The sequence below is a fragment of the Eubalaena glacialis genome, chromosome 7 (assembly GCF_028564815.1).
Source record: "Eubalaena glacialis isolate mEubGla1 chromosome 7, mEubGla1.1.hap2.+ XY, whole genome shotgun sequence".
NCBI classification, from domain to species: Eukaryota; Metazoa; Chordata; class Mammalia; order Artiodactyla; family Balaenidae; genus Eubalaena; species Eubalaena glacialis.
Genome location: NC_083722.1, coordinates 33,190,736 through 33,216,386, shown reverse-complemented (window position 1 = coordinate 33,216,386; position 25,651 = coordinate 33,190,736). Strand labels below are relative to the sequence as shown.

Sequence of the window (25,651 nt, the reverse complement as noted above, 5' to 3'; positions counted from 1 at the left end):
TCCTTTTTACTGCCAAATGATAGTCCATTACGTGGATATACCATATTTTATTTATCCATTCATCCGTTGATGGATGTTTGGATTATTTATACTTTGTGGATATTATGAATTGTGCTATGATGAACACTTCTGTACAATTTTTTGTGGGGACATATGTTTTCATTTCTCTTGGGCGTATACCCAGGAGTGGAATTGCTGGGTCAGGAATTGCTAGACTAAAATGGCTGCATCATTTTACCTTCCCACTAGCAGATGTGAAGTTTTCAGTGGGTTTTTTCACGTCCTTGCCAGCACTAGTTAATTGTCTGTCTTTTTGATTATAGCCATTCTGTTAGGTGTAAAGTGGGATCTCCTTGTAGTTTTGATTTGTATCAATATTTCCCTTGTGACTCATGATGTTGAACATCTTTTCATAAGCTTATTGGCTATTTGTATTTCTTCTTTGGAAGTGTCAATTCAGATCTTTTGCCTATTTTTTTCTTTTTTTTTGGTTTGTTTTTTTCCTATTTTTAAATTAGATTCTCTTGTTTTTTATTACTGAGTTTCTATATTATTTTGATTTGTGAATGTTTTTACTTCATTTCTAGAACTCTTAATATGATTTGTTTTAAATTTTTCTTAGTTCTAATTTTTTCTTAGTAGAGTCCCGAAAGCTCCATTTCAGCCCTAGCGATTGTTGTTTTAGATTGTTGTTTTGTAGTTAACTTACATGTTGGTTATCCTTGTTCGAAAGCAAAATCAAATGTGCTTAAATAGAATACAATTTTAATTTGGCATAGAATAATAATTAGATACTGTGATAAAAGACTAACCCCTAGGGATTCTTTGATTTTTGTGTTTATTGTACTTGCTCTCTATCCCAAGGCTGAAATTAGCTTTCAGAAAAAGGAGAGCTCCTGCAAACATTGTCATAACATGTTTACTTTAGTGGAATGAGTTGACAGTTTCTCTACTTCCGTTATTGAGGACTTCTAATAAGGTAGTGCTTATTACTCTGGTGTGCACATTAGTGTGACCGCCACAGGTGTCTGAAATAAGGACAGATTAACATGCAACCAAATTAGAAATATCAATAATTTTTCATGTTGAAGAAACAGTTACAGTTAGCTTATGTTACTGAGAACTGATATGAAAAGCTATAGGTTTTCTTTCTTTTGAGAAATATGTGAACCATTATTCTTAAAGGCAGCCAGAAATTTTTTCCTCCTACTCATTTTCTCTTCACAACTTTTTTTAATCTGTAGTGTCGCTAACCACTAATTCTATATTTCTGGTATAGATTTTTTCATGTAAAGGTGTCTTGCTTTATATATTAAGTGTTTAAATTTAATAAAGTTAAAAGCCCGAATCTGTTAGGTGTTTTTTTGTTTGTTTTGTTTTACGCACGGGCTTTCTCTAGTTGGTGGTGAGCGGGGTCTACTCTTCATTGTGGTTTGCGGGCTTCTCATTGCGGTGGCTTCTCTTGTTGCAGAGCATGGGCTCTAGACGTGCGGGCTTCAGTAGTTGTGGCACATGGGCTCAGTAGTTGTGGTTCATGGGCTGTAGAGTGCAAGCTCATTAGCTGTGGTGCACTCTACTCTATGTGCTCTGTGGCACGTGGGATCTTCCCAGACCAGGGCTTGAACCCGTGTCCCCTGCATTGGCAGGCAGATTCTTAACCACTGTGCCACCAGGGAAGTCCTGTTAGGTGATTTTAAATGGAGCGTATGCCTGCCTTTCTTGAAACAGACTTTTGTGTCTTGTTAATAATTTATAATAATGTATAATAAAAGATATTTAGAGTAAAATGCTTGTTTTACTAATAATATATTTTGTATAAGGCAGCTGATTTTTTTTTTCTTAACCAGAAGCTGATATTCGTTTCTGAATTTTTTGTTTAAGAAATCTATGAACAGATTTGACCCATCAGTGTTGTTGGAGCCACAAGACAACATAATTTCTTTTAGAAAGCATCACCCTTTATCCTCCCTGGATTAAAATTCTGCAAAAGTTAAATTTTAAGAGAAATGGGAACATAAAATATAAAACAAAAAATTGCTGTTAAAATAAAACCTTTAAATGTGTTGTAAATTAAAATTGAAGCATAGTTTCCTAGGATTGTGGAGGTGAATTCTTGAATCTTAATGCTTAATTTTTCATCCATAAACAATAAATTGCTTAGGATAATTTGACTGCCTTCATTCATATTTTGAATTAGGGTTTGCTGACAGTGGGTGAAATCCCCTTTGATGTGGCCAAAAACATGTTTTTTAGCTCAAAGAATTAGATTTTTGTTTGCTTTTTGGTTGACTCTGTCTTTTACTATTGACTATCTTTTTTTTTTTCTCGTTTGTTTTATAATTACTGAACTTAATGTGTGTGTGTGTATAATTTTGATTTGGAGCCACTTCACTTCTCCTTGTAAGACCTTATACTCTTGTCTTACAGTGTTAGACATCACTTGAACAATCCTTAAACCTACGGGATTGTCTCCCCAGAAGTACTGTTTTAAGAGTAATTTAGTCTCTTTCCTACTTGCATAAAGCAAACACAGCAAAATTAGTAACATTTAGAAAGGATTGTTTCACTTCCAGGGTGAAAAGTTTTTCACTGTTATAAGCTTCCATCCCGCCCCTTAACTTATGAATGAGATTTTTGCATTTTTAGGAAAAGTTCTCTAAAATGTGAAATTGACTAGAAAGGTAGTCTGTATCACCTCATGAATATGTAAACTCTTTCTATATATGTTATTTTTTCAAAGGAAGGAAGTGAGCTGAAGATTGTGCAAGTAATAGTTAAAAAGAAGACCTTATACTCTTGTCTTAACAGTGTTAGACATCACATAAACGTAAACTTTTTTTTTTTAATTTTTTTTGGAGTATAGCTGCTTTACAATGTTGTGTTAGTTTCTGCTGTACAGCAAAATGAATCAGCTATATATATACATATATCCCCTCTTTTTTGGATTTCCTTCCCATTTAGGTCACCACAGTGCATTAAGTAGAGTTCCCTGTGCTATACAGTATGTTCTCATTAGTTGTCTATTTTATACATAGTATCAATAGTGTATATGTGTCAATCCCAATCTTCATAAACTCTATTTTAACAAGGATGTAATTTGAAATTTAGGTTGTAATCTATAGGTAAACATTGGACTTATGAGTTAACAGTTAACTGCATTTTTGTAGAAGTGAGTTGTTTCTTTTTTTTTTTTTTTTTTAAGGAACTCCTTTATTTATTTATTTATTTATTTATTTTTGGCTGTGTTGGGTCTTCGTTTCTGTGCGAGGGCTTTCTCTGGTTGCGGCAAGTGGGGGCCACTCTTCATCACGGTGCGCGGGCCTCTCACTGTCGCGGCCTCTCTTGTTGCGGAGCACAGGCTCCAGATGCGCAGGCTCAGTAGTTGTGGCTCACGGCACTAGTTGCTCCGCGGCATGTGGGATCTTCCCAGACCAGGGCTCGAACCCGTGTCCCCTGCATTGGCAGGCAGATTCTCAACCACTGCGCCATCAGGAAAGCCCTGTTTCATATTTTCTGATTTCAAATTTTCACTTGGTTTAGAGCCAAAATGAGCAGGTCTTAATTACATAATTTGTAACTAAATAAATTATGTTTATTTGGAGGACAAATAAACACATAGATGGAATTGGCATGGGAGGCAGGAATAAATAAACGACAGAATATAGAGGAAAGTCTTAGGACTTAAGGAAATAGAAAGGGAAAAGAAAGGAGGTGGTTTGAAGGATGCCTATATAGGGCTTATTTGGTTTGGTTTTTAAGAACCTGCAGGCCTGGATCTGCTTTATTTCTGCGTCCATTGAAGCCACGTTCTATTAAAGCCAAACATCTTTCTGTAATGTCAATGTTAAATGACAGTCAGTAGTATATACATATTTATAGTCATTCAGTTAACGGATTTTACTTACTGCCCACTGGGGCTTGGTTCTGTTTTAGACATGGGGGGTAGGGGAACAGGAGATGGGGGTGAGGAATGGGCTAAGAAGACGTCTTAGAGAAAGTGAAACATAAACTGAGATCTGAAGAATGAGTAGATAATAGCCCTGTAAAGCAGAGAGAGAGGAGCAATACTGATCAGGAGGAGGAAACTGGAAAGTATGACACAAGGCAAAGGACCTTGTAAACCGGGGTCCTCAACCCCCGGGCTGAGGACCGGTAGTGGTCTGCGGCTTGTTAGGAGCCAGGCTGCACAGCAGGAGGTGAGCAGCAGGTGAGCCAGCGAAGCTTCATCTGCCGCTCCCCATCACTAGCATTACCGTCTGAACCACCCCCCCACCCCCCCGTCTGTGGAAAAATTGTCTTCCATTAAACCAGTCCCTGGTGCCAAAACGTTTGGGGACCGCTGTTATAAACCATGTCAGTGGACTTGATTTGATCCTAAATAGAAGGGGAAGCTGAATGACATGATCAGACTGGCATTTTGCAAGAAACACTCTGGTAGTGAGGTTGGAAAAATGGACTGTAGAGGGACCAGACTAGTGGGGATTACTAGTTAGGACACAGTTGCACTAATCCTTGCAGAAGACAGGAGTGGGGAGTTTGGACTAGGGTAGTGGAAGTAATGCCACCGGAGATGGAGAGAAAGAAATGGATGGATTCAACAGATACTTAGGAGGCCTAATAGACAGGACATGATGACTAATTGGATGTTGGGGTGAGGAAAAAAGATTTCTGAGTTTTTCTGGTTTGGATACCTGGGTAGATGCTGGTGTCTAAAAGAGAGAAATGGAGAAAATAGCAGGGTGTTTTTTTGTGGTGTGGGAGAACATGAGTTCAATTTTGGACATATTGAGTTGGCGTCTGAAAGGAAAAACTGTTTCTTCCTTTTCTTTTTACTCTCACATCAATACTTCCGGCCGCCAAACGTGGGGGGGGGGGGTTGGTTTCCCACACCAGGCAATTCTCTTGTTCTCAGCAGACACCAGTTGGGTGTCCTACAACTCAGTCAGTTCTGACACTGTACACCTGCAGTTAGCATTAGATCCCACAGATTAAGCGCTCAGTCCCACAAGGCTGCCCCCCTTCACTACTGCAGATGCCAATCACAAGCAGTGGGTCCTCAGGTTACCCACAACTTATGTTGCAAATTAGGGGGTTCCCATGACCCCCTCTTTGGGTTCGATAATGTTCTAGAATGGCTCACAGAACTCAGGGAAACAGTTTATTTACTAGATTACTTGTTTATTATAAAATGATACAACTCAGGAACAGCCAGATGGAATAGAGCAAGGTATGTGGGAAGGGGTGCGGAGCTTCCATGCCCTCTCTGGGCATGCCAGCACCTCTGCGTGTTCATCAACCAAGGAGATCTCTGAACCCCGACATTTTTGGATTTTTATGGAGGCTTTGTGCCTCCATAGGCATGATGATCAGATGATTCATCATTAGTGCTTAACTCCACCTCCAGCACCTCTCCCTTCCCTGAAGCTGGTTGGGGTGGAGGCTGTAAGTTCCACCCTACTAATCATGTGGCTAGTTCCCCTGGCAACTAGCTTCCCATCCTTAGGGGCTTTCCAAAAGTCACCTTAGTAATATCAACTCAGGTCTGATTGAAGGGGGCTTGTTATGAATAACAAAAGACATTCCTTTCACTTTTATCTCACTTATCACTTAGGAAATTTGAAGAGTTTTAAGAGCTCTGTGCTAGGAATGAGAAGACCAAATATGTTTTTCTTATCATAAATTATAATATCACAGTATCTATTAGATATCTAAGTATAATTATCACAGGTAGTAGGACATGAAAGTTTGGGGACAGGCAAAAGTGACTTTTTAAAATGTTTTTAACAGGGAGAGCAAAGGAGAAAGGGCTTATAGAGAGGTTGATCAGGGAATAAAGATATAATCGATAGAACAAACTCTCTTGTGGACTGACATTCATAAGAGACTGGCGTGTCCTTTATAATCATTGAGAAATAGAATTAGTGTATTGGCTGTTCATGTTCACTGTATGCTCTTCCTGTCAGCAAACCAACAGGAGAATCCAAATCACAGTCAGAATATCATTTGAGCAAAGCATTAGAAATTAGAAAGGAAGTCAGATGGGCTCAATGGCTAGTGTCTTATAAGATGATATGTTGTGGTCATTTTCCTGTATTGCCTACAGAAGGTTGCTTCAAGAGTCATTTTGAGGAGATGGGCTCATTTCACTTTACTTTCACTTTAAGTAGAATTTTAAAATACTGGGCATTTTAGTAAAATTCTAAATTGAGTTTTATCCTTTTTTGGAAAGAAGACATGCAGTGATGAATGTCAATAAAATAATTTATAAGATTCATCATTATTTTTGCACCTAAAAGAAAATAGAGTATGTTTATTCAAATTAGCAGTTTATTGACCTTGTTTAAAACTATTTTTTCTTTTTTCTTTTTTTAAAGAAATGGCTGCAAGCAACTGACCTCACTAGAGAAGTGAACCAACATTTGGCTTACTATGTACCCAAAATCTACTGCAGGGGTCCCAACCCTTTTCCACAGAAAGAAGACATGTTGGCACACCAAGTTTTGTTGGGACCAATGGAATGGTACCTTTGTGGTGAAGATCCTGAGTTGGGATTCTCAAAACTTGAACAAACAAACAAACCTTCTCATCTTTGTGGTCGTGTTTTTAAAGTGGGAGAACCTACATACTCCTGCAGGTAAGATATTGTCATTTTCTTTCTTTCCTTGTCTTTACTTGACTTTTCCTGAAACCTTACGTTTTTGTTTTCAAATTATGAAATATCAGTATTATATATATGTATATATGTGTTAGTTTCCACAACAAATATATATGTTTTAACAAATTATTATAAACAAACATTATATAATTATTTTCCAGGTCAAGATATAGAACATCACCAGCATTCCAGAAACCCATTGTGTACTTTCTTCCTCCCCCATAATTAGCTCCTACCTTGACTCTTGTAATAATCACTTCCTTGCTTTTCTTGATGGTTACAGTGATTCTTTTTGATGTTCGAATTATCCTACATTTGGCCTTTGAGAGCCCCATCACACTAGCTTCTTTGTCCTTTTCACATGCCTTTATTAGTTTTTGAGTGCCTCTTTGCTTTCTGGCATAAGATGTCCACACCTCACTTTGTACTTACTCTGACCCATATGTAGAATCAGTCATTTATGCAGGGAATTTCCTTTTAGTTGGGAATGTTAGTTAGAAACCATGATCTGGGTGCTATATGTACTTCCTGCTGCTAGGTTGAGTTTTTTTTTTTATTTATTTCTTGTTAAGAATTAAGTATACAAGGGTAGAAGATGGAGAGGAAAGTGCTCTGTCTCCCTTTATGACTATCTACTCCTGTTTCTCAGAACTAATCATTGTTAACATACTTTTATGTGTCCTTCCAGAAATTTTCTATGCATATACATGCCCACATATGGGGCTATCTTAAACATACACATACGCAGACATACATAGAAAAGGAAATATGTTAGCTATACTGGGCTAAATTTTCCTTTCTCTATTTAGCAAAATCTTGACCTTGACATCTGTCCATATCAGCTGATATAGCTAGGTAATATTCCATTGTTTGGATATACTATTGATAGAGTCATTTTTTTTCTTAAGACTTTTTCCCATACAACTTAAATTTAATAAGCTTAATTTTGGTTAAGACCTCCGGGTGTCTATTGTAATCTTTCTTTATCAGCATAGTTAGAATACCGATAGAGATCTTTTTATATATTGAAAGGCTGTTAGATCTAGTTTTTTGTCTATACAGAAACCTCTTTGAGTCCTTTATTGGTGTTTGGAGCAATAGATCTAGTTCAGCCTCATGATTTGAGAAAACTGAGATCCAATTGTTGTAGTACCATCCTTTGTAGCAAAAAGATCCAGTTCCAAAAAAGGCATTTGTATGTCATGTCTTTTAATCTTCAATCTGGAATGTTGCCTCAGTTTTTCTTTGACTTTCATGATCTTGACACTTTTGAAGATTACAGGCCATTTATTTTGTAAATGTACATCAACTTGGGTTTGTCTGATACTCTTCATGATTAGAGTCAGGTTGCCTCTTTCACAGAAATACTGCAGAAATCACGTGTTCTCATTGTATCCTATCTAGTAGTGTATGATTTTGGTTTGGTTCAGTAACTCTTTAAGTTTGATCACTTGATTAAGGGGATTTCTGCAAGGCTTCTCCACTGTAAAGTTACTCTTTTTTCCTCTTTAATCAGTAAGTATTTGGTGGGGAGATACTTTGAGACTATTAAATATCCTGTTTCTTATCAATGTTCAGTTTTTTAATTTATTTATATCAGTATATGTTCATGGAGCTCCATTATTCTTGTGGTCAAAATTGTTCTAGATTTGACCAGTGGGAGGCCCTTCAATCTGTCTTTTTTCTTTTTCATGTCCCCATCATTCTTTGAGCACTTCCTTTTTCTTTCTGACACAAGATATTTTGGACACATCTTGGGCTTTTCCCTACCCCAGCCCTGAAATCAACCATTTCTCTAAGGAGCCTAGTTCTTTTTTAGTAGAGATTAATGTTCAGAAATAAGATACTAAGTGTGCCTGTTGCCATTGGTATGTCACTAATCCCAGGCCCTGTCAGTGGATCTGTGTATCTGTAGGTCCCTCTAGTTCCAGTCCAACACCACAGGATTCTTTCTTGTTTTCTTCCTTTGCATATTTTAACTCCCTTCTCTGCTGATGTCATATGTGTCTATGTGTGGGTCCATCCGAGGGGAGAACAGGTTGGGTGCAGGTTTGAATGCTTTGTAGGAAGACCTTGATTAAATTGACAGAGTTCTGAGAGCTTCCATTACTAGAAGAAGAAGTAGGAAGAATTGTGTTTTCAACAGTGTTCATGGAATAGGCTTTTGGGAGTTTGGAGGAGTAGAGGTGGGATGACGGGAGGAGGAGTATATCTATCCCCTCAGTGAAAGTGGTGCACTGAAAAGCTGTTTGCCTGTACTTGAAGATTAAGTGTGCCTAAAGGATTTGTGGATGAAACCAAGTCAGGGATGATCTCAGCAGAGTTTTCCTGTATGTGCCTGGTGGAGTTTGGACTTGGATGTGTCAGCCTGGAGTTTCTTTGAGATATAAAATCATTTCACTAGAGCATGGAGGTATAGGTTAATCCATTCATACCTATCCTGGGACTCTAACTGTATATTTAGAGGATGTATAGAATTAATGAAAAGGAAGGCACCTTGGGTAAGGGGATTGCCTCCTGGTTTGAGGAGAGAATTTTCATTTTCATGACATCATCTAAAGGGTCACAAGGATACATTTATTAAGGATAGAGAACACCAAGAACAGCATTAGCCACTGCTTTTGAGAAATTGACTTGAAAAACTAATATAATAGGCAAAACATGTATTTGGTTATGTCTCTCAAGAGGTACAAAAGTATATGCCATGAAAGGTACCCTCTCCCACTCATCCCTTAATTTCCCTGTTCCCTTATCCAGAAGTGACCACTGTTACTAGTTTCTTGTGTATTCATCTAGATATCATATGAATATCTAGATCCAAACATTTATACTTTTTTCAATAAATGCTAGCATACCACGTAAACTGTTTTCATCTTGCTTATTTCATTTAAAATTTGTCCTTCAGATTGTTATATAACATATATAGAGAGAGCTGACTTTGTCTTATCTTTTTAATGGCCGGTTATTATTCTCTTGTATGGATGTTCTGTTCTTTACCTACTTGTCTTCTATTAGTAGACATTTAGGTTGTTTCTGGGACTATAAATAATACTGCATTATTATACTTTGTGTGTGTCTTTGTGCACGTGTAGAAGTATATACACAGGATACATTCCTAGAAGTAGAATTTCTGGGTCGAAGGGTGCATGCATTTATTTCCTTTTAACAGCCAGTAGCAAAAACTTACAAAATGGAAAGGAGATATAATACGCTAGTTGGAGGAGGAAAGGCAGAGTGGAGGACAAACAACAGAAACTGCTATAGTTATGATGGAAGAGATTAGAAAATGTCTTTCAGCCAGCCTTATGAGGGGAAGAAACCGGGGAGCAGAGGATAGGCTGTGGCAGCCAGAAAGAAGAGGCAGATTGGCCAATTCCCTGAACTATTGGAGAAAGAAAGCAGTATCTGGGGACCTGCACTTGGACAGACAAGTAGCCTGGAATGGGGGAGAGGGATATAATATATGATGGCCCCACTAGGACTCAAGTTTGAACCAGACTCTTAGAGGATATTTCTAAACTTTGTTGTGACTTGAAGTTGGCCAACTCCAGGTTAAGGGCCCAGACTTCCACAAGACTGTCTAAAATACAACTGCAAGTTTGGGGATCCCCAGAGCCGTCCTCAATTCTCATCAGCTGGCTACAAATTTCAGGCATCTGCATAGACTACTTGAGGTTGCATAATTCACTAGAACAACTCACAACTCAGGAAAATGCTGCACTTATGATTAAAGTTTTATCATAGCAAAAAGACACAAATCAGAACCAGCCAAAGGGCAAGATTTCCAAGTGCAAAGTTTTTGTTGTCCTCAGTGACATGTTATTATCCTCCTGGCACATTAATGCTTGACAACACACAGAGTATTGCCAACCAGGGAAGCTCACCCAAGCTTAGGTGTCCAGAGTTTTTATTGGGGCTTCATTATACAGGCATGATTAATTGAATCATTGCCCACATGACTCAATATCCAGCTCCACTTCCCTTCCAGAGGTGGGGCTAATATTATGTGCCTGAAAACCCCAGCCCTCTAATTACGTGGTTGGTTTTTCTGATATGGCCAACCTCCACTCTAAGTTATCACATTAGTATAAACTTTCAGATATGTGGGGGAGGGGTGGGAGCATGACTAGCAAAGATACTGCTATCACATGGGAAATTTCGAGGATTTACAGGTTACCTCCTAGGAACCCTAGACAAAGGTCAGCCAAATTCTTTTATCACACAGTTGTTGAGAAGGTAAATGAGGTCCTTTGTGTAGTGCTTTCCACAATACTTGGTACATAGTAAACTCTTAGTAAATGGCCATGCTGGGGTCCTGAGGATGAATGTCTTATGTTAAAAGTAGGTGTTCCCATGAAACCCTAGGAACCTGATAAAATGACAATGGAGTCTATTACTTGGAAAGATGAAATATGGTTGTTGGAATTCTGGGAGAGTTTGTAGACTAGACCCTTCAGGGTAAAGGTGACTTATGTCTATAGGGTGGAAGTTTTCTTTAACCAGAAAAAATGATATTCAGGAGTGTTTTATGTTTAGTACTTAGAAAAGGAATCTGTGAAGGGAATTAGGTTAATTTTTCTGTTATTTGTTCATTGTTTCTAAAATTGTGTAGGTCCCAAATTATCTCTCTGAAGCCTCTGTGATGTCAGAAAAAGCTGTGTTTTCAGGCAGTGGGCTAATGTTTATATTTGTCTGTACTTAGTTCTCTATTAGGAAAAATGTAATCAAACCTGTCACATTTCTTTTTAAATAGAGGTGGTTGTTTTTTTGTGTTTTTTTTAACATCTTCATTGGAGTATAATTGCTTTACAATGGTGTTTCTGCTTTATAACAAAGTGAGTCAGCTATACATATACATATATCCCCATATCTCCTCTGTCTTGCCTCTCCCTCCCACCCTCCCTATCCCACCCCTCTAGGTGGTCACAAAGCACTGAACTGATCTCCCTGTGCTATGCGGCTGCTTCCCACTAGCTATCTGTTTTACATTTGGTAGTATATATAAGTCCATGCCACTCTCTCACTTCGTCCCAGCTTACCCTTCCCTCTCCCCATGTCCTCAAGTCCATTCTCTACGTCTGCGTCTTTATTCCTGTCCTGCCCCTGTGAGGTGGTTGTTACTAGGGGCAATCATCTTAGTGTTGATGTTGATCATAGCTATGTATATTTTGACATCTCATAACCATTAAGAAAAATAAAATACTAGTAAAATATGAAATCATACTTTGGTGTGTGGTTTACATTTTAACTTAAACTAAGTTAGATTTAGTTCCATTGTTTTTGTTGTATAGTTAAATTAAAAACATTCTTTTTTAACATTTAAAAACTTACTGCGTGAATGTTATAGATTACCAGAATTTGGGGTTGGGAGTTATGCTGCCATCAGTTAGGAATATTCTTAGCATATGTTTCCAGATAGTACTTTATGATGCTTTATTATAAACTTTATTAAACAGTTTTGCTTGTTTAACTTTTTTTAACTCCGATTCTGTCAATAATAGTGGATGAGGTTATGCTAAAAATAACAAACAACCCTACAATCTCAGAGACTTTAAATATCCAAAATACATTTATTATTCAGACTGTGTGACCAATTCAGATCAGTGGGGGTGATGAGTGGAGGGTTCTACTCTAGGTAGTTACTTCATACCATGTAACATCTCCATAAACTTAATGTTTTTAGGGTTCACCACAGCAAGGGAAGAGGAGGGTCTTGCACAGCAAATAAATTGCTCTGGCTCAGAAATGATGACCATGCCTACATCCCTTTAGCTAGAACTAGTTAGAAGGCCTCTGTCCAACTGCAAAACAGGGCAGGGAAGTGTAATTCTCCTATGTCTGGAAGAGATGCAAACTTGGAAGTGGATGAACATTAGAAGTGTTTTCAGTGATCTTCAGGGTTTGGGGGTTATTTTTCCTCCCTCACAGAGTTGTTAGGATAAAATGAGATAATGTGTATAAAAGCACTTGGGGAACTATAAGGAATTTTTGTATGTAAGATTTTTTTAAGCCGAATACTCAGTCTTAAAATACATTACTGAGCCATGAGTAATAAATATCTTAAGCAGAGGGATAGAGATGGTTTCATTCCTTTTCTGTTTGGAAATATAAAGCTCTAATATGGAAGAACCACTTATTTCTAGTAAGAAGAGTTGTTTGTTAGTTTCTTGCTTTTGAAAAAACTTGAACACTTGATCTCTTTTTAGGAGAGTTCTATTTTAAGACTGGTTTTTTTTTTTTGGCTGCGTTGGGTCTTCATTGCCGCGTGCGGGCTTTCTCTAGTTGCGGCGAGCAGGGGCTACTCTTCGTTGCAGTGCGCAGGCTTCTCATTGAGATGGCTTCTCGTTGCAGAGCACAGGCTCTAGGTGCGTGGGCTTCAGTAGTTGCGGCATGCGGGCTCAGTAGTTGTGGCTTGCGGGCTCTAGAGCGCAGGCTCAGTTGTGGCACACAGGCTTAGCTGCTCTGTGGCATGTGGGATCTTCCCGGACCAGGGCTCAAACCCGTGTCCCCTGCATTGGCAGGTGGATTCTTAACCACTGCGCCACCAGGGAAGTTCCTAAGACTGTTTCTTTTTAACATGAATGGTCCAGAGATTGAAATGAATGCTGTGTTAGTTTAAAAAATATTGGTTACCTCTAATTATGGATGTGACACATGAATGAAATTATACTGTATGTATTGTAAATGTGGCTTTTTTTCATGAAACAATTTGTCTTAGAGATCTTTCCCAGTCAGTATATATAAATCTACATCATTCTTTTAACTGCTGTATTTCCATAGTAAGGACAGGCCATGATTTATTTGATTGCCCTATTAATGAAATTAGAAATCGGTAAATTTTAGGATTTTTTTTTTTCTGTAGCAAACTGCACCACAAAGAACATTGTGTACCTATTTGTACACATCTCTTTTTATACCCGTTTCAGTATTTTCCAAGGGAGATACCTAGAAATAAAATTTCAATGCTGTGTATTATCACTGTGGCCTTCAATATATTGGAATTTCCCTTGTCTACCTTGCTCTCGCCAACCTAGGAAAATAACAGGGAGCGGGAAGTTGATATCTCCTAGATAGGTTGGATTCCTGTGGTTGTCTAAAATGAATCTTGTATTCTTGGTTTGGATATTTGTGATCATTTTTATTTATTTATTTTTTATGCACCAGTTTGGTGCAAGATCGAACATAGGAGTATGTGGGGTATAATATCAACTTGACACGTATGCCTTTGTCCAGATGTTAGGAAATAATAGAGGTATGAATAGATTACTGGTAATCCTTTCGGGTAAGGAGACTTGGATTTATATCACCAAAATTTTCCTATTGATACCCTATTTGAGTTCTTTATTTTTTAGGGGAAAATTTACATATTTCAAAAGGCACAAATCTTAATTGTACATTTTTGACAATAGTTAACCTCATGTAGCTCACATCCTCCCAAGATAGAGAACATTTCCATCTAACTAGAGATTTCCTTGTTAACAGCTCCAGCCCTTAGGTAACCACTATTCTGATATTTTCACGTTAGATTAGTTTTGTCCATTCTAGAACTTCATCAAAATGAAATCATACGCTTTGGTGCCTGGCTTCGTTTACTCAGCATAATATATATCTGATTCATTCATGATCCTATGATTATTAGAAATTGTTTCCATTTTTATTGCTGAGTGGTTGTCCATTGTATGAGTGTATTGTAATTGCCCATAATCCATTGTACTACTGATGAACATTTGAGTTGTTTCAATTTCAGGGTATCATAAATAAGGCTTCTATGACTTCTTTTTTATCAGCTCATTCTACTTTTTGGTAGATATTTTAAATATTTAAAGCTAAGGAAAATGGTTTATTTCATGAATCATATCAGCTTATGCCAACATTATATTAAATGCAACATATTAAAGTATTAGGCATTATTATTTTGTACTCAGCTATAAATCTGTGTGTTTAAAATACCAAATAAGGGAATTCCCTGGCGGTCCAGTGGTTGGGACTCCTCACTTCCACCTCAGGGGTCACAGGTTTGGTCCCTGGTTGGGGAACTAGATCCCACATGCTGCACGGCGCAGCCAAACAATAAAAATAAGATAAGATAAAATAAAATAAAATACCAAATAATAAATCTTGCACTATTAAAAATCTTCAGCTTTTTATGAAACATTTTAGGAATATTAAGACACCATTAAGATAGGCTTTTCTAGACCGTTATCTAAGAGAGGACACTCTTAGCTGGCTACAACCATTTGCAAAACAAGTCTTTTTGTGGACATGTATTTAAATATTCATGGATAAATCTCCAGGAGTAGAATTGCTGTGTCAAGGGGCAGGTATATGTGAACTTGATAAGAAATGGCCAAAACTTTTTCTAAAATATTTTTTTGTTCCCACCAGTAATGTTCCACTTGCTCCATATTCTCAACAACATTTGATGTTGTCAGTCTTTTAAATTTTAGCTGTTCTATATAGTGATATCTCAATATGGGTTTAATTTTCTCTAATGACTAATGATGTTGGTGCAATTTTGCATGTGTTCATTGCCCATTTAACTAATGAAGTTTTTGTTCAAGTCTTTTGTCTGTTTTTTATTGGCTTCTTTATATTTTTTATTACTGAGTTTTGGAGTTCTTTATATGTTCTGTTTCTTTGTGTTTGTGTGTTTTGTTTTTTTTTTTTTTGCCATGCTGTGCAGCTTATGGGATTTAGTTCCCCAACCAGGGATTGAACCCGGGGCCTCGGCAGTGAGAGGGCAGAGTCCTAACCACTGGACTGCCGGGAATTCTCTGGAGTTCTTTATGTGTTCTGGGTACGAGTCCTTTGTCAGACATGTTTTGTGAATATTTTCTCCCAGTCTGTGACTTGCCTATATGGTGTCTTTTTTTTGGCTGCATTGTGTCTTCGTTGCTGTTCGCAGGCTTTCTCTAGTTGCAGCAAGTGGGGGCTACTCTTCGTTGTGGTGCGGTGGCTTCTCTTGTTGCAGAGCACGGGCTCTAGGCGCGCGGGCTTCAATAGTTGTGGCATGCGGGCTCAGTAGTTGTGGCGCACGGGCTTAGTTGTTCCATGATATGTGGGATCTTCCCGAACCAGGGATCGAACCCATGTTCCCTGCATTGGCAGGCTGATTCTTAACCACTGGGCCACCAGGGAAGTCCCTGTATGGTGTCTTTTGATGGCAGGGGTTTTCAATTTTGATGGAGTTTTAACTTACCAACTTAAATTTTATGATGATTATTTCCTGTGTTAAAGAAATGTCTGCCTTCTCCCAGGTGGCAAGGACATTCTCTCGGTTTTCTTCTATAAACTTTGAAATTTTAGATTTTATTTGTGGGTCTGTGATCTGTTTCAAAACTAATTTTTTTTTGTATGGCTTGAGGTGTAGGGGTTGAGTTTCATTTACTTACTACATGTGGGGATCCAGTTGTTCTAGCACTGTTTATTCTTTTGCCCATTGAATTGCTTTGGTACCTTATCAAAAACCATTTGCCCATATGAGTGTGGGTGTATTTCAGAACACTCTAATCAATTCCATTCATTGATATGGCTGTTCTTATGCCAATAACCACATTAACTTGATTACTGTAACTTTGTAGTAAACTTTGAGTTGATTCCATTTTTATTCCTTTAAAGTTTCATTTGTCTATTTCAGATCCTTTACATTTTATAAATTTTAGAATTAGCTTGTCAGTGTTTATTTTTAAGAAAGACTGCTGAGATTATGATCAGGATTGCATTGAATCTATAGATCAATTTGGGAAGAATTGACGTTTTAACAATATTGAGTTTTCCAATCCATTAACATCTTATATCTCTCCATTTATTGAGGTCTTCTTTAATCTCTTTTAATCATGTCTTTTGTTTTTATGTAGAATTTGTACATACCTCTAAGTATTTTATGATGGTATTCTTTTTTTCTTAGTTTTAGTTTCTTAGTTTTAATTTCAGTTTTCTTCTGTGAATATAAAGAAATACAGTTGGGTTCTGATATTGATCTTGTGTCCTGTGATGTTGCTAAATTCGCTTAGTAGTTCTAGTAGTTTTTGTTATCTTCTGGTTTTTGTTCCTTAGGGTTTTTGCATAATTGTGTCCTCTCTGAATGGACAGTTTTATTTGTTCCTTTCCAATCTTTCTGCCTTTTATTTTTTTGTGCCTTATTGCACTGGTGAAAGTAGGACATCCTTGCCTTGGATGGGAGGTATTCAGTCTTTTACCGTTAAGTATGGTGTTAGGTATAGTTTTCTCATATACACCCTTATCTCATTGAGGACTTTCCCTTCTATTCCTAGTTTGCTGAGTGGTGTTTTTGTTTGTTTGGTTTTTGTTTTTTTATAAATGACTGAATGTTGTCAGGTGCTTTTATTACATCTATTGAGATTGTCATAATTTTCCTTTTTTATTCCATTAATGATTGCATTGACTGCTATTTTTCCAAATGGTTTTCATTACTGAGATAAACTCTACTTGATTATCATGTATTATAACTTTTATATATTGCTGGATTCAGTTTGCTAGTGTTATATTAAAGTGTTTTTTGTGTCTGTACATTTCATGGATTACAGACACAAAAAAACCTTAATATAACACTGTCACTTATAACATAAACCTGTCAGAACAGCAAGTGCAGAGAATGGGGCAAGCTTTCAGGTTGCTTGATTCAGTGGCTCAATCATATCATTCAGGGCTCAGCTTCCTTCTCCCTGTCCTCTGCCGTTGTTTTTTTTTAAAAAATATTTTAATTTCATTGGAGTATAGTTGATTTACAATGATGTGTTAGTTTCAGGTGTACAGCAAAGTGATTCAATTATACATACACATATATTTTTTAGATTCTTTTTTCATATAGGTTATCACAGAATATTGAGTAGAGTTCCCTGTGCTATATAGTAGGTCCTTGTTGGTTATCTGTCTTTTATATAGTCGTGTGTGTATGTTCATTCCAAGCTCCTGATTTATCGTCACCACCACCCCCCCCCAACACGTTTCCCCTTTGGTAACCATAAGTTTATTTTGGATATCTGTAAGTCTGTTTCTGTATTGTAAATAAGTTCATTTATATGTTTTTTAAAAATTAAAAAAGAAAATATATAAACCTGTCACTTTCTTGTAATGTCTTCATCTGGTTTTGGTAGAGCAGAGTTATGCTGGCCTTATAAAATGAATTGAGAAGTATTCCTTTTTCCTATATTTTTGAAGAATTTGTATAAAATTGGTATGAGTTCTTCCTTCAGCATTTGAAGAATTTTCCAGTAAAACAAACCACTAAGGCCTGGTATTTTCTTCAGATGAAGTTTTTGATAAATTTCTTTGATACTTACTAGAGTTATTTAGAACTTCATTTCATCTTGTGCAATTTTGATACACTGTACTTTTCAAGAAATACGTTTCACTGTATAATGTCAAATTTATTGACATAGAGCTGTGCATATTTCCATATGCTGTTGATATCTGTGGTATCTATAGTGAGGTCCCCTTTTCCATTCTGATATTAGTAATTTGTGTTTTCTCTCTTTGAAAAGATTAATAAAACTGATTAAAGAATCCGTTTTTGGCTTTGTTAGTTTTCTTTTTTATCTGTTTTGATTTCTACTTTTATTCTTCTTTCTACTTACTTTTGATTTAATGTGCTCATATTTTATTCTTTATTCCATGGGTTATTTAGAAGCGCATTGTTTAATCTTCATATATTTGAGACTTTCCTAGATATCATATTGTAACTGGTTTCTAACACAATTAAAGTTCTGTAAGGTTGCAATCTTTAAATTTATTGAGATTTGTTTTATGACTTAGCAACATGGTCAGTCTTGTACATTCCATATGCACTTGAAAAGAAGGTGTATTTTGCAGTTGCTGGATGAGTAATCTATAAATGTCAATTAGGACAAGGTGGTTGATTGTGCCATTCAGGTCTTCTATACTTACTGATTTTTATGACTGGTTCTTTCAGTTACTGAGAAAGGGGTATGGAAATCTCCAAATGTGATTGTGGATTTGTTTACTTCTTTTAGTTCTATCAGTTTATGTTTCATGTATCTAAAAGCTCTTTTATTAACCATATACATAGATATTTATAATTGCTATATACTGATATATTTTATCATTATGAAATGTCAGTGACCTTTATTAATTCTTGTACTAGTCCTTGTCTTAAGGTCTATTTTATCAGATGTTGATATAGCCACTCCTCTCATAACATATCAGTGTTATATATTTTTTTTACCTTTTTCAGTGGTTGCCCTAGAACTTGTGATATATTACAGCTAACCCAAGTCCACTTTGGTTGCCTGAGAAAGTTTTCCTTTCGCCTTCACTTTTGAAGGATAATTTTACAGGTACAGAATTCTAGGTTGGTAGGCATTTTTTCTTTCAACACTTCAAACATTTCACTCTGCTTTCCTGTTGCTTGCATGGTTTCTGAGGAAAAGTCAGATGTAATTCTTATCTTTGCTCTTCTGTAGGTAAGTTGTTTTTCTCTTCTGGCTTCTTTTAGGATTTTTTTCTTTATCTTTGATTTTCTGTAGTTTGAAAATGATATGCCTAGGTACAAGGTTTTTTGGTGTTTATCCCACCTGATGTTCTTTGAACTTCCTGGATTTGTGGTTTGGTGCCTGCTATTCATTTAGGGAAATTCTCAATAAATATTGTTTTCAATATTCTGTTCCTTTCTCTCGTTCCTCTCTTTTTTGTATTCCTATTAAACATATGTTAAACCTTTTGTAGGTGTCCCATAGTTCATGGATATTCTGTTGTGTTTTCCTTCTAGTCTTTTTTCTCTTTGCTTTTCAGCCTTAGAGCTTTCTTTTTTTCCCCCAAGACGTATATTTAAAGGTTTAGTTTTTTTTAACTTTTTATTTTATACTGGAGTATAGCAGATTAACAATGTTGTGATTGTTTCAGGTGCACAGCAAAGGGAATCAGCCATACACATACATGTATCCATTTTCCCCCAAACTCCCCTCCCATACATCAGCCTTAGAGCTTTCTGTTGAGATATCCTTAAGCTCAGAGATTCTTTCCTCGGCTATATCCAATCTACCAATAAGTCCATCAAAGTCTTTCTTCATTTCTGTTTCAGTGTTTTTGATCTCTGGCATTTCTTTTTGGTTCTTTCTTAGGATTTCAGTCTCTGTTTATATTGCCCATCTGTTCTTGCAAGCTGTCTACTGTATCCATTAGAGCCGTTAGCATATTAATCATAATTGTTTTTAATTCCAGGTCTGGTAATTCCAATATCTGAGTCTGATTTTGATGCTTGCTCTGTCTCTTCAAACTGTATTTTTTGGTCTTTTAGTGTGTCTTATAATTTTTTCTTGATCGCTAGGCATGTGATATACTGGGTAAAAGGGATCTTGTAAATAGTCCTTTAATAATGTGGTGGTACAAACATAGAGAACAGACTTGTGGTTGCCGAGGGAGACGGGGGTGTGAGGGAGGGAAGTGTTGGGAGTTTGGGCTTAGCAGATGCAATCCTATTGTGTATAGGATGGATAAACAACAGGGTACTACATTATAGCACATGGAACTATATTCAATATCCTGTGATAAACCATAATGGAAAAGAATATGAAAAAGAATATGTATAACTGAGTCACTTTGCTGTACAGCAGAAATTAACACAACATTGTAAATCAACTATACTTCAATAAAATTTTTAAAAAAACGAAAGCATCTGCTAGAAAATGTATAACAGAAAAAAAAATAACGTGGTGGTAATGGGTCAGGGAGTAGAAGCATTCTGTAGTCGTGTGATTAAGTCTCAGTCTTTTAGTGTGCCTGTACCTCTGAGCTATGAACTTCACATGTGTGTCTCAGTGCCCCTGCATTCCCCCTTTAGTTGGGACAGGATGGCTAGAGCGGGCTGGAATTGGGTATTTCCCTTTTTTCAGGTCAGTTTGACTGATAATACCCCAGCAGGTTAGGCTCTGATTAAATAGTTTCTTCTGCAGGCAGACTTTCTTAAGAACAGAATGCTCTGGAATATTTCAAAGTGGTTCCTTTTACCCTTCTTCTGCTGGAAGCATGAGAGAATTTTTCTCTGATATTCACTGTGAGAACCTAGTAGAACTCCAGGAAATTAAACTCACTAAAGTGTGGGACCCCCAATGACCTGGTCGCTGGAATTTTTTTTTTTTTTTTTTTGGCTGTGTTGGGTCTTCATTGCGGTGCACAGGCTTCCCATTGCAGTGGCTTCTCTTGTTGCGGAGCGCGGGCTCTAGGCGTGGGGGCTTCAGTAGTTGTGACACACGGGCTTCAGTAGTTGTGGCTCACGGGCTCTAGAGCGCAGGCTCAGTAGTTGTGGTGCATGGGCTTAGTTGCTCCACGACATGTGGGATCTTCCCAGACCAGGATCGAACCCGTGTCCCCTGCATTGGCAGGCGGATTCTTAACCACTGTGCCACCAGGGAAGTCCCCCTGGAATTTTTAATTTTTCAAACTTGATCACACTGAGCCTTCAACAGTTGGTTAATTACAGTTCGTGTTTCCCTACCTCAGCACTGGTTCCTGTGGAGGTTTGTGCTAGTGGCTTTCTGCTCTCATAAGTTGTGATTCTCTGTATTCACCTGTTGGTCTCTCCAATTTTGGGGTTAGCAGTTTGCCCTATGACTTCACTTGTCTTACAGATCTAAGAAGAGTTGTTGATATTTCAGTTTGTTCAGCTTTCTACTGTTGTTAGGACAGTGGCGACCTCCAAACTTCTTACATGCTGGGCTGGAAACTGCAAGTCTGTGCTCATTTTTTTAAAGCATATTTTCCTGAATATAGAATTTTGGGTTGATACTTTCTTTTCCTTTTCAGTGTTTTAAAGATCCTGTTCCACTCCTGACCTCTATGGTTTCTGATGATAAGTCAGCTTTTATTAGCATATCTATATTCCCTTATGTGAAATGTGTTAGTTTTCTCTAGCTGCCTTCAAGATTTTTACTTTATCTTTGAATTTTAACAGTTTGATTATGATACGCCTAGCTATATGTTCTTTGTATTTATCTTCTAGGGGCTCCTTGAGTTTCTTGGATCTGTAAGTTGATGTCTTTAACCAAATTTGGGAAATTTAGGTTACTATGTCTTCAAATATATTTTCTGCCTTGTTTTTGCCACTCTTGGAACTCCAGTTACAGTATAATTGAGGGACTCTAATTAGTACAGCAGTGCATATGTATAACCTATCAATATAAACTTATTAATATAAATATATATGTAATATGAGTATATTTACATATAGATAGATGGTGCGTGCTCTAAACATTTTAATAAAAGGGATCCATGATCAAGAGAGTTCGGAGATGGGTGCTTTCATCAACCCCCAAGTTACCTTTAATATAATGGCATTTAACAACTGGTACAGTAACTATGCACATTTGTCTTTTCTGTTAAATGATGGGCTCCTAGAGGACAAGCCACTGGCTTTACTTTTCTTAATAATTATATAAAAATATAAAGACAGTGGTTCTCAGATTTTTAAAAATCCAAAAATGTTATCTGTGAGAGGCAAAGTAAAACAGAAAGTCGCTAAAAACAGGAATAGAAACAGTGGAGAAAAATATACCAGGCAAAAAGTATGATACAAAAGAAAGCTAAAGTAGCAGTTTTCATATTTGACAAATAAAATATTTATGGTAGAAAACGTAAGGGACACAGAAAGACAGCCCGATTAAAAAATGGGCAAAGGATTTGAATAGACATTTCTCTAAATGCTCTGGTTGGTTATAGTTGCACAACCTTGTAAATATATTAAGAACCACTAAGTTCTATACTTTAAGAAGGCGAATTTTATAATACGTGAATTATATCTCAGTTTTTTAAAAAGTGATCTGTATATTTGGTCTTAAAGGCCAAACCTCACTTAATTCTCAAGGCTTAGAGCCATGCAGATTGTTCTCCCACTATATGTATTGCAAAAAAAATTAGAAACAAATAACAAAAGAGTAGGTTAAACAAAGTTTGGGAACTAACATTGCTAACATTAAGTAAAAGAAAATCACTGAAATTACTGAGGAAATTTAGAAACAGAACTGAACATAAGATTACATGTTGTAACTTTGGGGACATAGCTAAAGTAGTATTTAGAAGGAAATGTATAACTTTAAAATGTTTGCCAAAAAAAAGAAAGGTTAAAAATAAACTATACAAACATACATTTCCTGGCTGTGTCTGCTGAAAGGGCCTAGAAACAATGAAACTACCATAGCAGTGAGCATACCCGGTACCCAAATACTGGTTTCTAAATACCATTGTCCAATAAAAAGAATCAGAGTTCCATGGAGGAATGATTGATTCCAGGGCTGGGACAAGGAAGATAAAAAATAAGCCTGGAACATGTTATGTTGCCAGAGGTAAGAAAGTGCTCAAAAAGGAACAGGGCCTGTTGAAAGGGCATGGGGACCAAACTGAAAGAGTTCCCAATGGCCACAGCTAAAACAATTTGGGTAATAAAATAAGTAATGATAGTATTAAATTATAACCCATAGAATAAAATAAATATCCATGAGTCCATACTCTTTGAGTAAATAAACGGGAGAGAAGGGATGTTTTCAGTAGTTTTCCTGTATTGAAGAGTTACAGTTAATAAATAAAACAGAAAATCACCATTGGCAAATAACACAGTAATAATTGTAGTCTAGATCCATTGGTAGATGCTAAAGCTAGTGGGTGAAATTTTGAGGGGAAATAGGAGGATGTTTGCATAGTCACAAAATATCTCCCCAAATATATTTAATTACAAAAGGAACAATAACAACTTTACAGTGAAGAAATCTGGCAGACACCATCTTAATGAAGTGAGCAAAGGTAACATCACCAGTAATAAAACATATCAAATCAACACGTGCCCCGTGTTATGATGCACTGAGGAAGACACAGCATCATTTCTCTGGTGTTTTTGCCAAAAATGCATAACTCAATCTAATCATGAAAACATCAGAATCGCAAATTGTGGAACATCTGCAAAATAACTAACCAGTACTCTTCAAAAGGGTTATGGTCTCAAAGTCAGGAAAAGACTGAGGAACTGTCAATCTTTTGGAGATTAGAGGAGATTAAGGAGAAATGACATCTAATGTAATGTGGGAGCCTGTGTTGGATCCAGAAGAGAAAAAAAGGACCTTAGTGAGAAAACCAATGATATTTGAATAAGGTCTGTAGTTAATAATATTGTACCAATGTTTTTGGTACAATTTCCTTGTACTATGGTTAACATTAAGGAAAGCTTGGTAAGGGTGTAAAGGAACTCTACTATTTTTGCAATTTTTCTATAAATAAAATTATTTCAAAGATAAAAAAGAAAAATAAACAAGGTAAACATTGAGTTCAAGAAGTTTGTAGAAATAGAACAATTGAGCACATTCAAAGGAAAAAGAAGAAAGGAAATAAAAAGATCAGAAAATGAAGCAAAAGTAAAAAGTTGAGATACTTCTTGGAATTATTAAGGTAGTTTTCTGAGAAGACTGAGTAAGAAAAGAGAAGATGCACGTATATAAAATTCAGAATGAAGATTGAGAAGTACACTCACTGCATTCCTTTTAGTGATGTCATTTCTTGCCGAAGCTGGGTCCTCTCCGTTGTTGTGATTAAAAAGCAAATACCTGTGGAATAAGAAATGAGGGTGGTGGTATCCAGTCTGATTCTAAGATTTGAGAAATTGTGCAGTGCCTAAGAGGTACTAAGTTCTTTGAGTCTAACTGTTTGATAAATAGAATGATTAGGTGTTTCATTTGGTCTAGTGATACCCTGAAAGAAACTGTTGAGAAACTAAAGATGCTTTGAACTAAGAAAGTTTGACAACCTCTGAAATATGAGAATTACGAATAAGTAAATGCTAAAAATAAAAATTGAAAATGTAGATGAAATGGATAAATTTGTAGAAAAATGATAGGCAACTTGAATGTAGTATGAAAACATTGGAATGGTAATCAAAGATCTTCCCTCCCAAAAATCGCATACCTGGATGACTGTGTATGGGAGAGTTCTATCAAATTTTGAAGGAACAGTTAATTCCTTTCTTAAACAAGTTACTGCAGAAAAGAGGGAAAGAGTGAAAACTGCCTAACTCTTTATGTGGCTACTTAATAAGCTTGATTTGAAACCCTGATAAATTCAAGAGGAGACATTATAAAGCCATTTCCCTTATTAATGTAGATGAAAGGGATCCTAAATAAAATATTAGCTCTCTGAATCCAAGAATATACTAAAAGAGTGATGCATCATGATCAAATGGAATTTAGTTCAGGAATCCAAAGATAGTTCATCTTTAAAACAATTATTGATGTAATTCACCATTTTAATAGTTGAGAAAAGAAAAATGTTTTTCTGATTTGATTCAGAAAAGCATTTTATGTATTTCAATTATTGTTTGTGATTTAATTCTTAGCAAACAAAGAATATATAAGGGAACTTTATTGAGTATTTGTGTATTGGATTTTTAAAAGTTTTTTATTATAGACAGTTTCAAACATAATAAAGGTAGGGTGAGTGGTACAATAGACGTGACAGGTAATAATCATTGCTCAGCTTCAGCAATTATCAATATATGGCAACTCTTTTTAATCTATATATACACACATACACTCTCATACACTTTTTTCCTGCCCTGCTAGATTATTTTGAAGCATATTCCAGACAACATGCTCTTTTTAATCAATACTCAGTATGTGCCTTTTTTCTCTATAACCATTAATATCCTAAAATAATTAACACTAATTCCTTAATATTATCTGCTGTCTAGCAGAGTTGAAATTGTCCTGATTGACTCATAACTGTGAATTCAGAGTTCACACATTGCATTTGGCTGTTATTCTTCATTTTTTCTTTTAAACTGTAATAGCTCTTTTACCTCTTTCCTTCCTTCTTTTTTCCATTATGTTACTAAGAAACCAGGTCATTTGTCCTATGGAATTTTACACATTCTAGATTTGGCTGATTGTGGCCCCATGGTGTTGCTTAAATGTTTCTTTTTTCCCTGTCTTTCCTCGAAACAGGTAGTTAGGCTTGATTAACTTCTATTATTGGGGGGGGTGG

General features: G+C 36.5%; 1 protein-coding gene across 5 annotated transcripts in view; it reads left to right on the top strand.

The window, feature by feature from the left end:
- Nucleotides 1-25,651, top strand: part of UBR2 (ubiquitin protein ligase E3 component n-recognin 2) — a 123,741-nt gene that overhangs the window by 3,650 nt on the left and 94,440 nt on the right. For 4 of the 5 annotated variants that reach the window (XM_061196210.1, XM_061196208.1, XM_061196209.1 and 1 more), the window contains exon 2: nt 6,375-6,634. In XM_061196210.1, coding sequence (XP_061052193.1) covers nt 6,375-6,634 — 260 coding nt within the window. Of the gene's footprint in view, nt 1-6,374; nt 6,635-25,651 lie in introns of those variants that run through there. The other variant, XM_061196211.1, reaches the window with a different exon arrangement.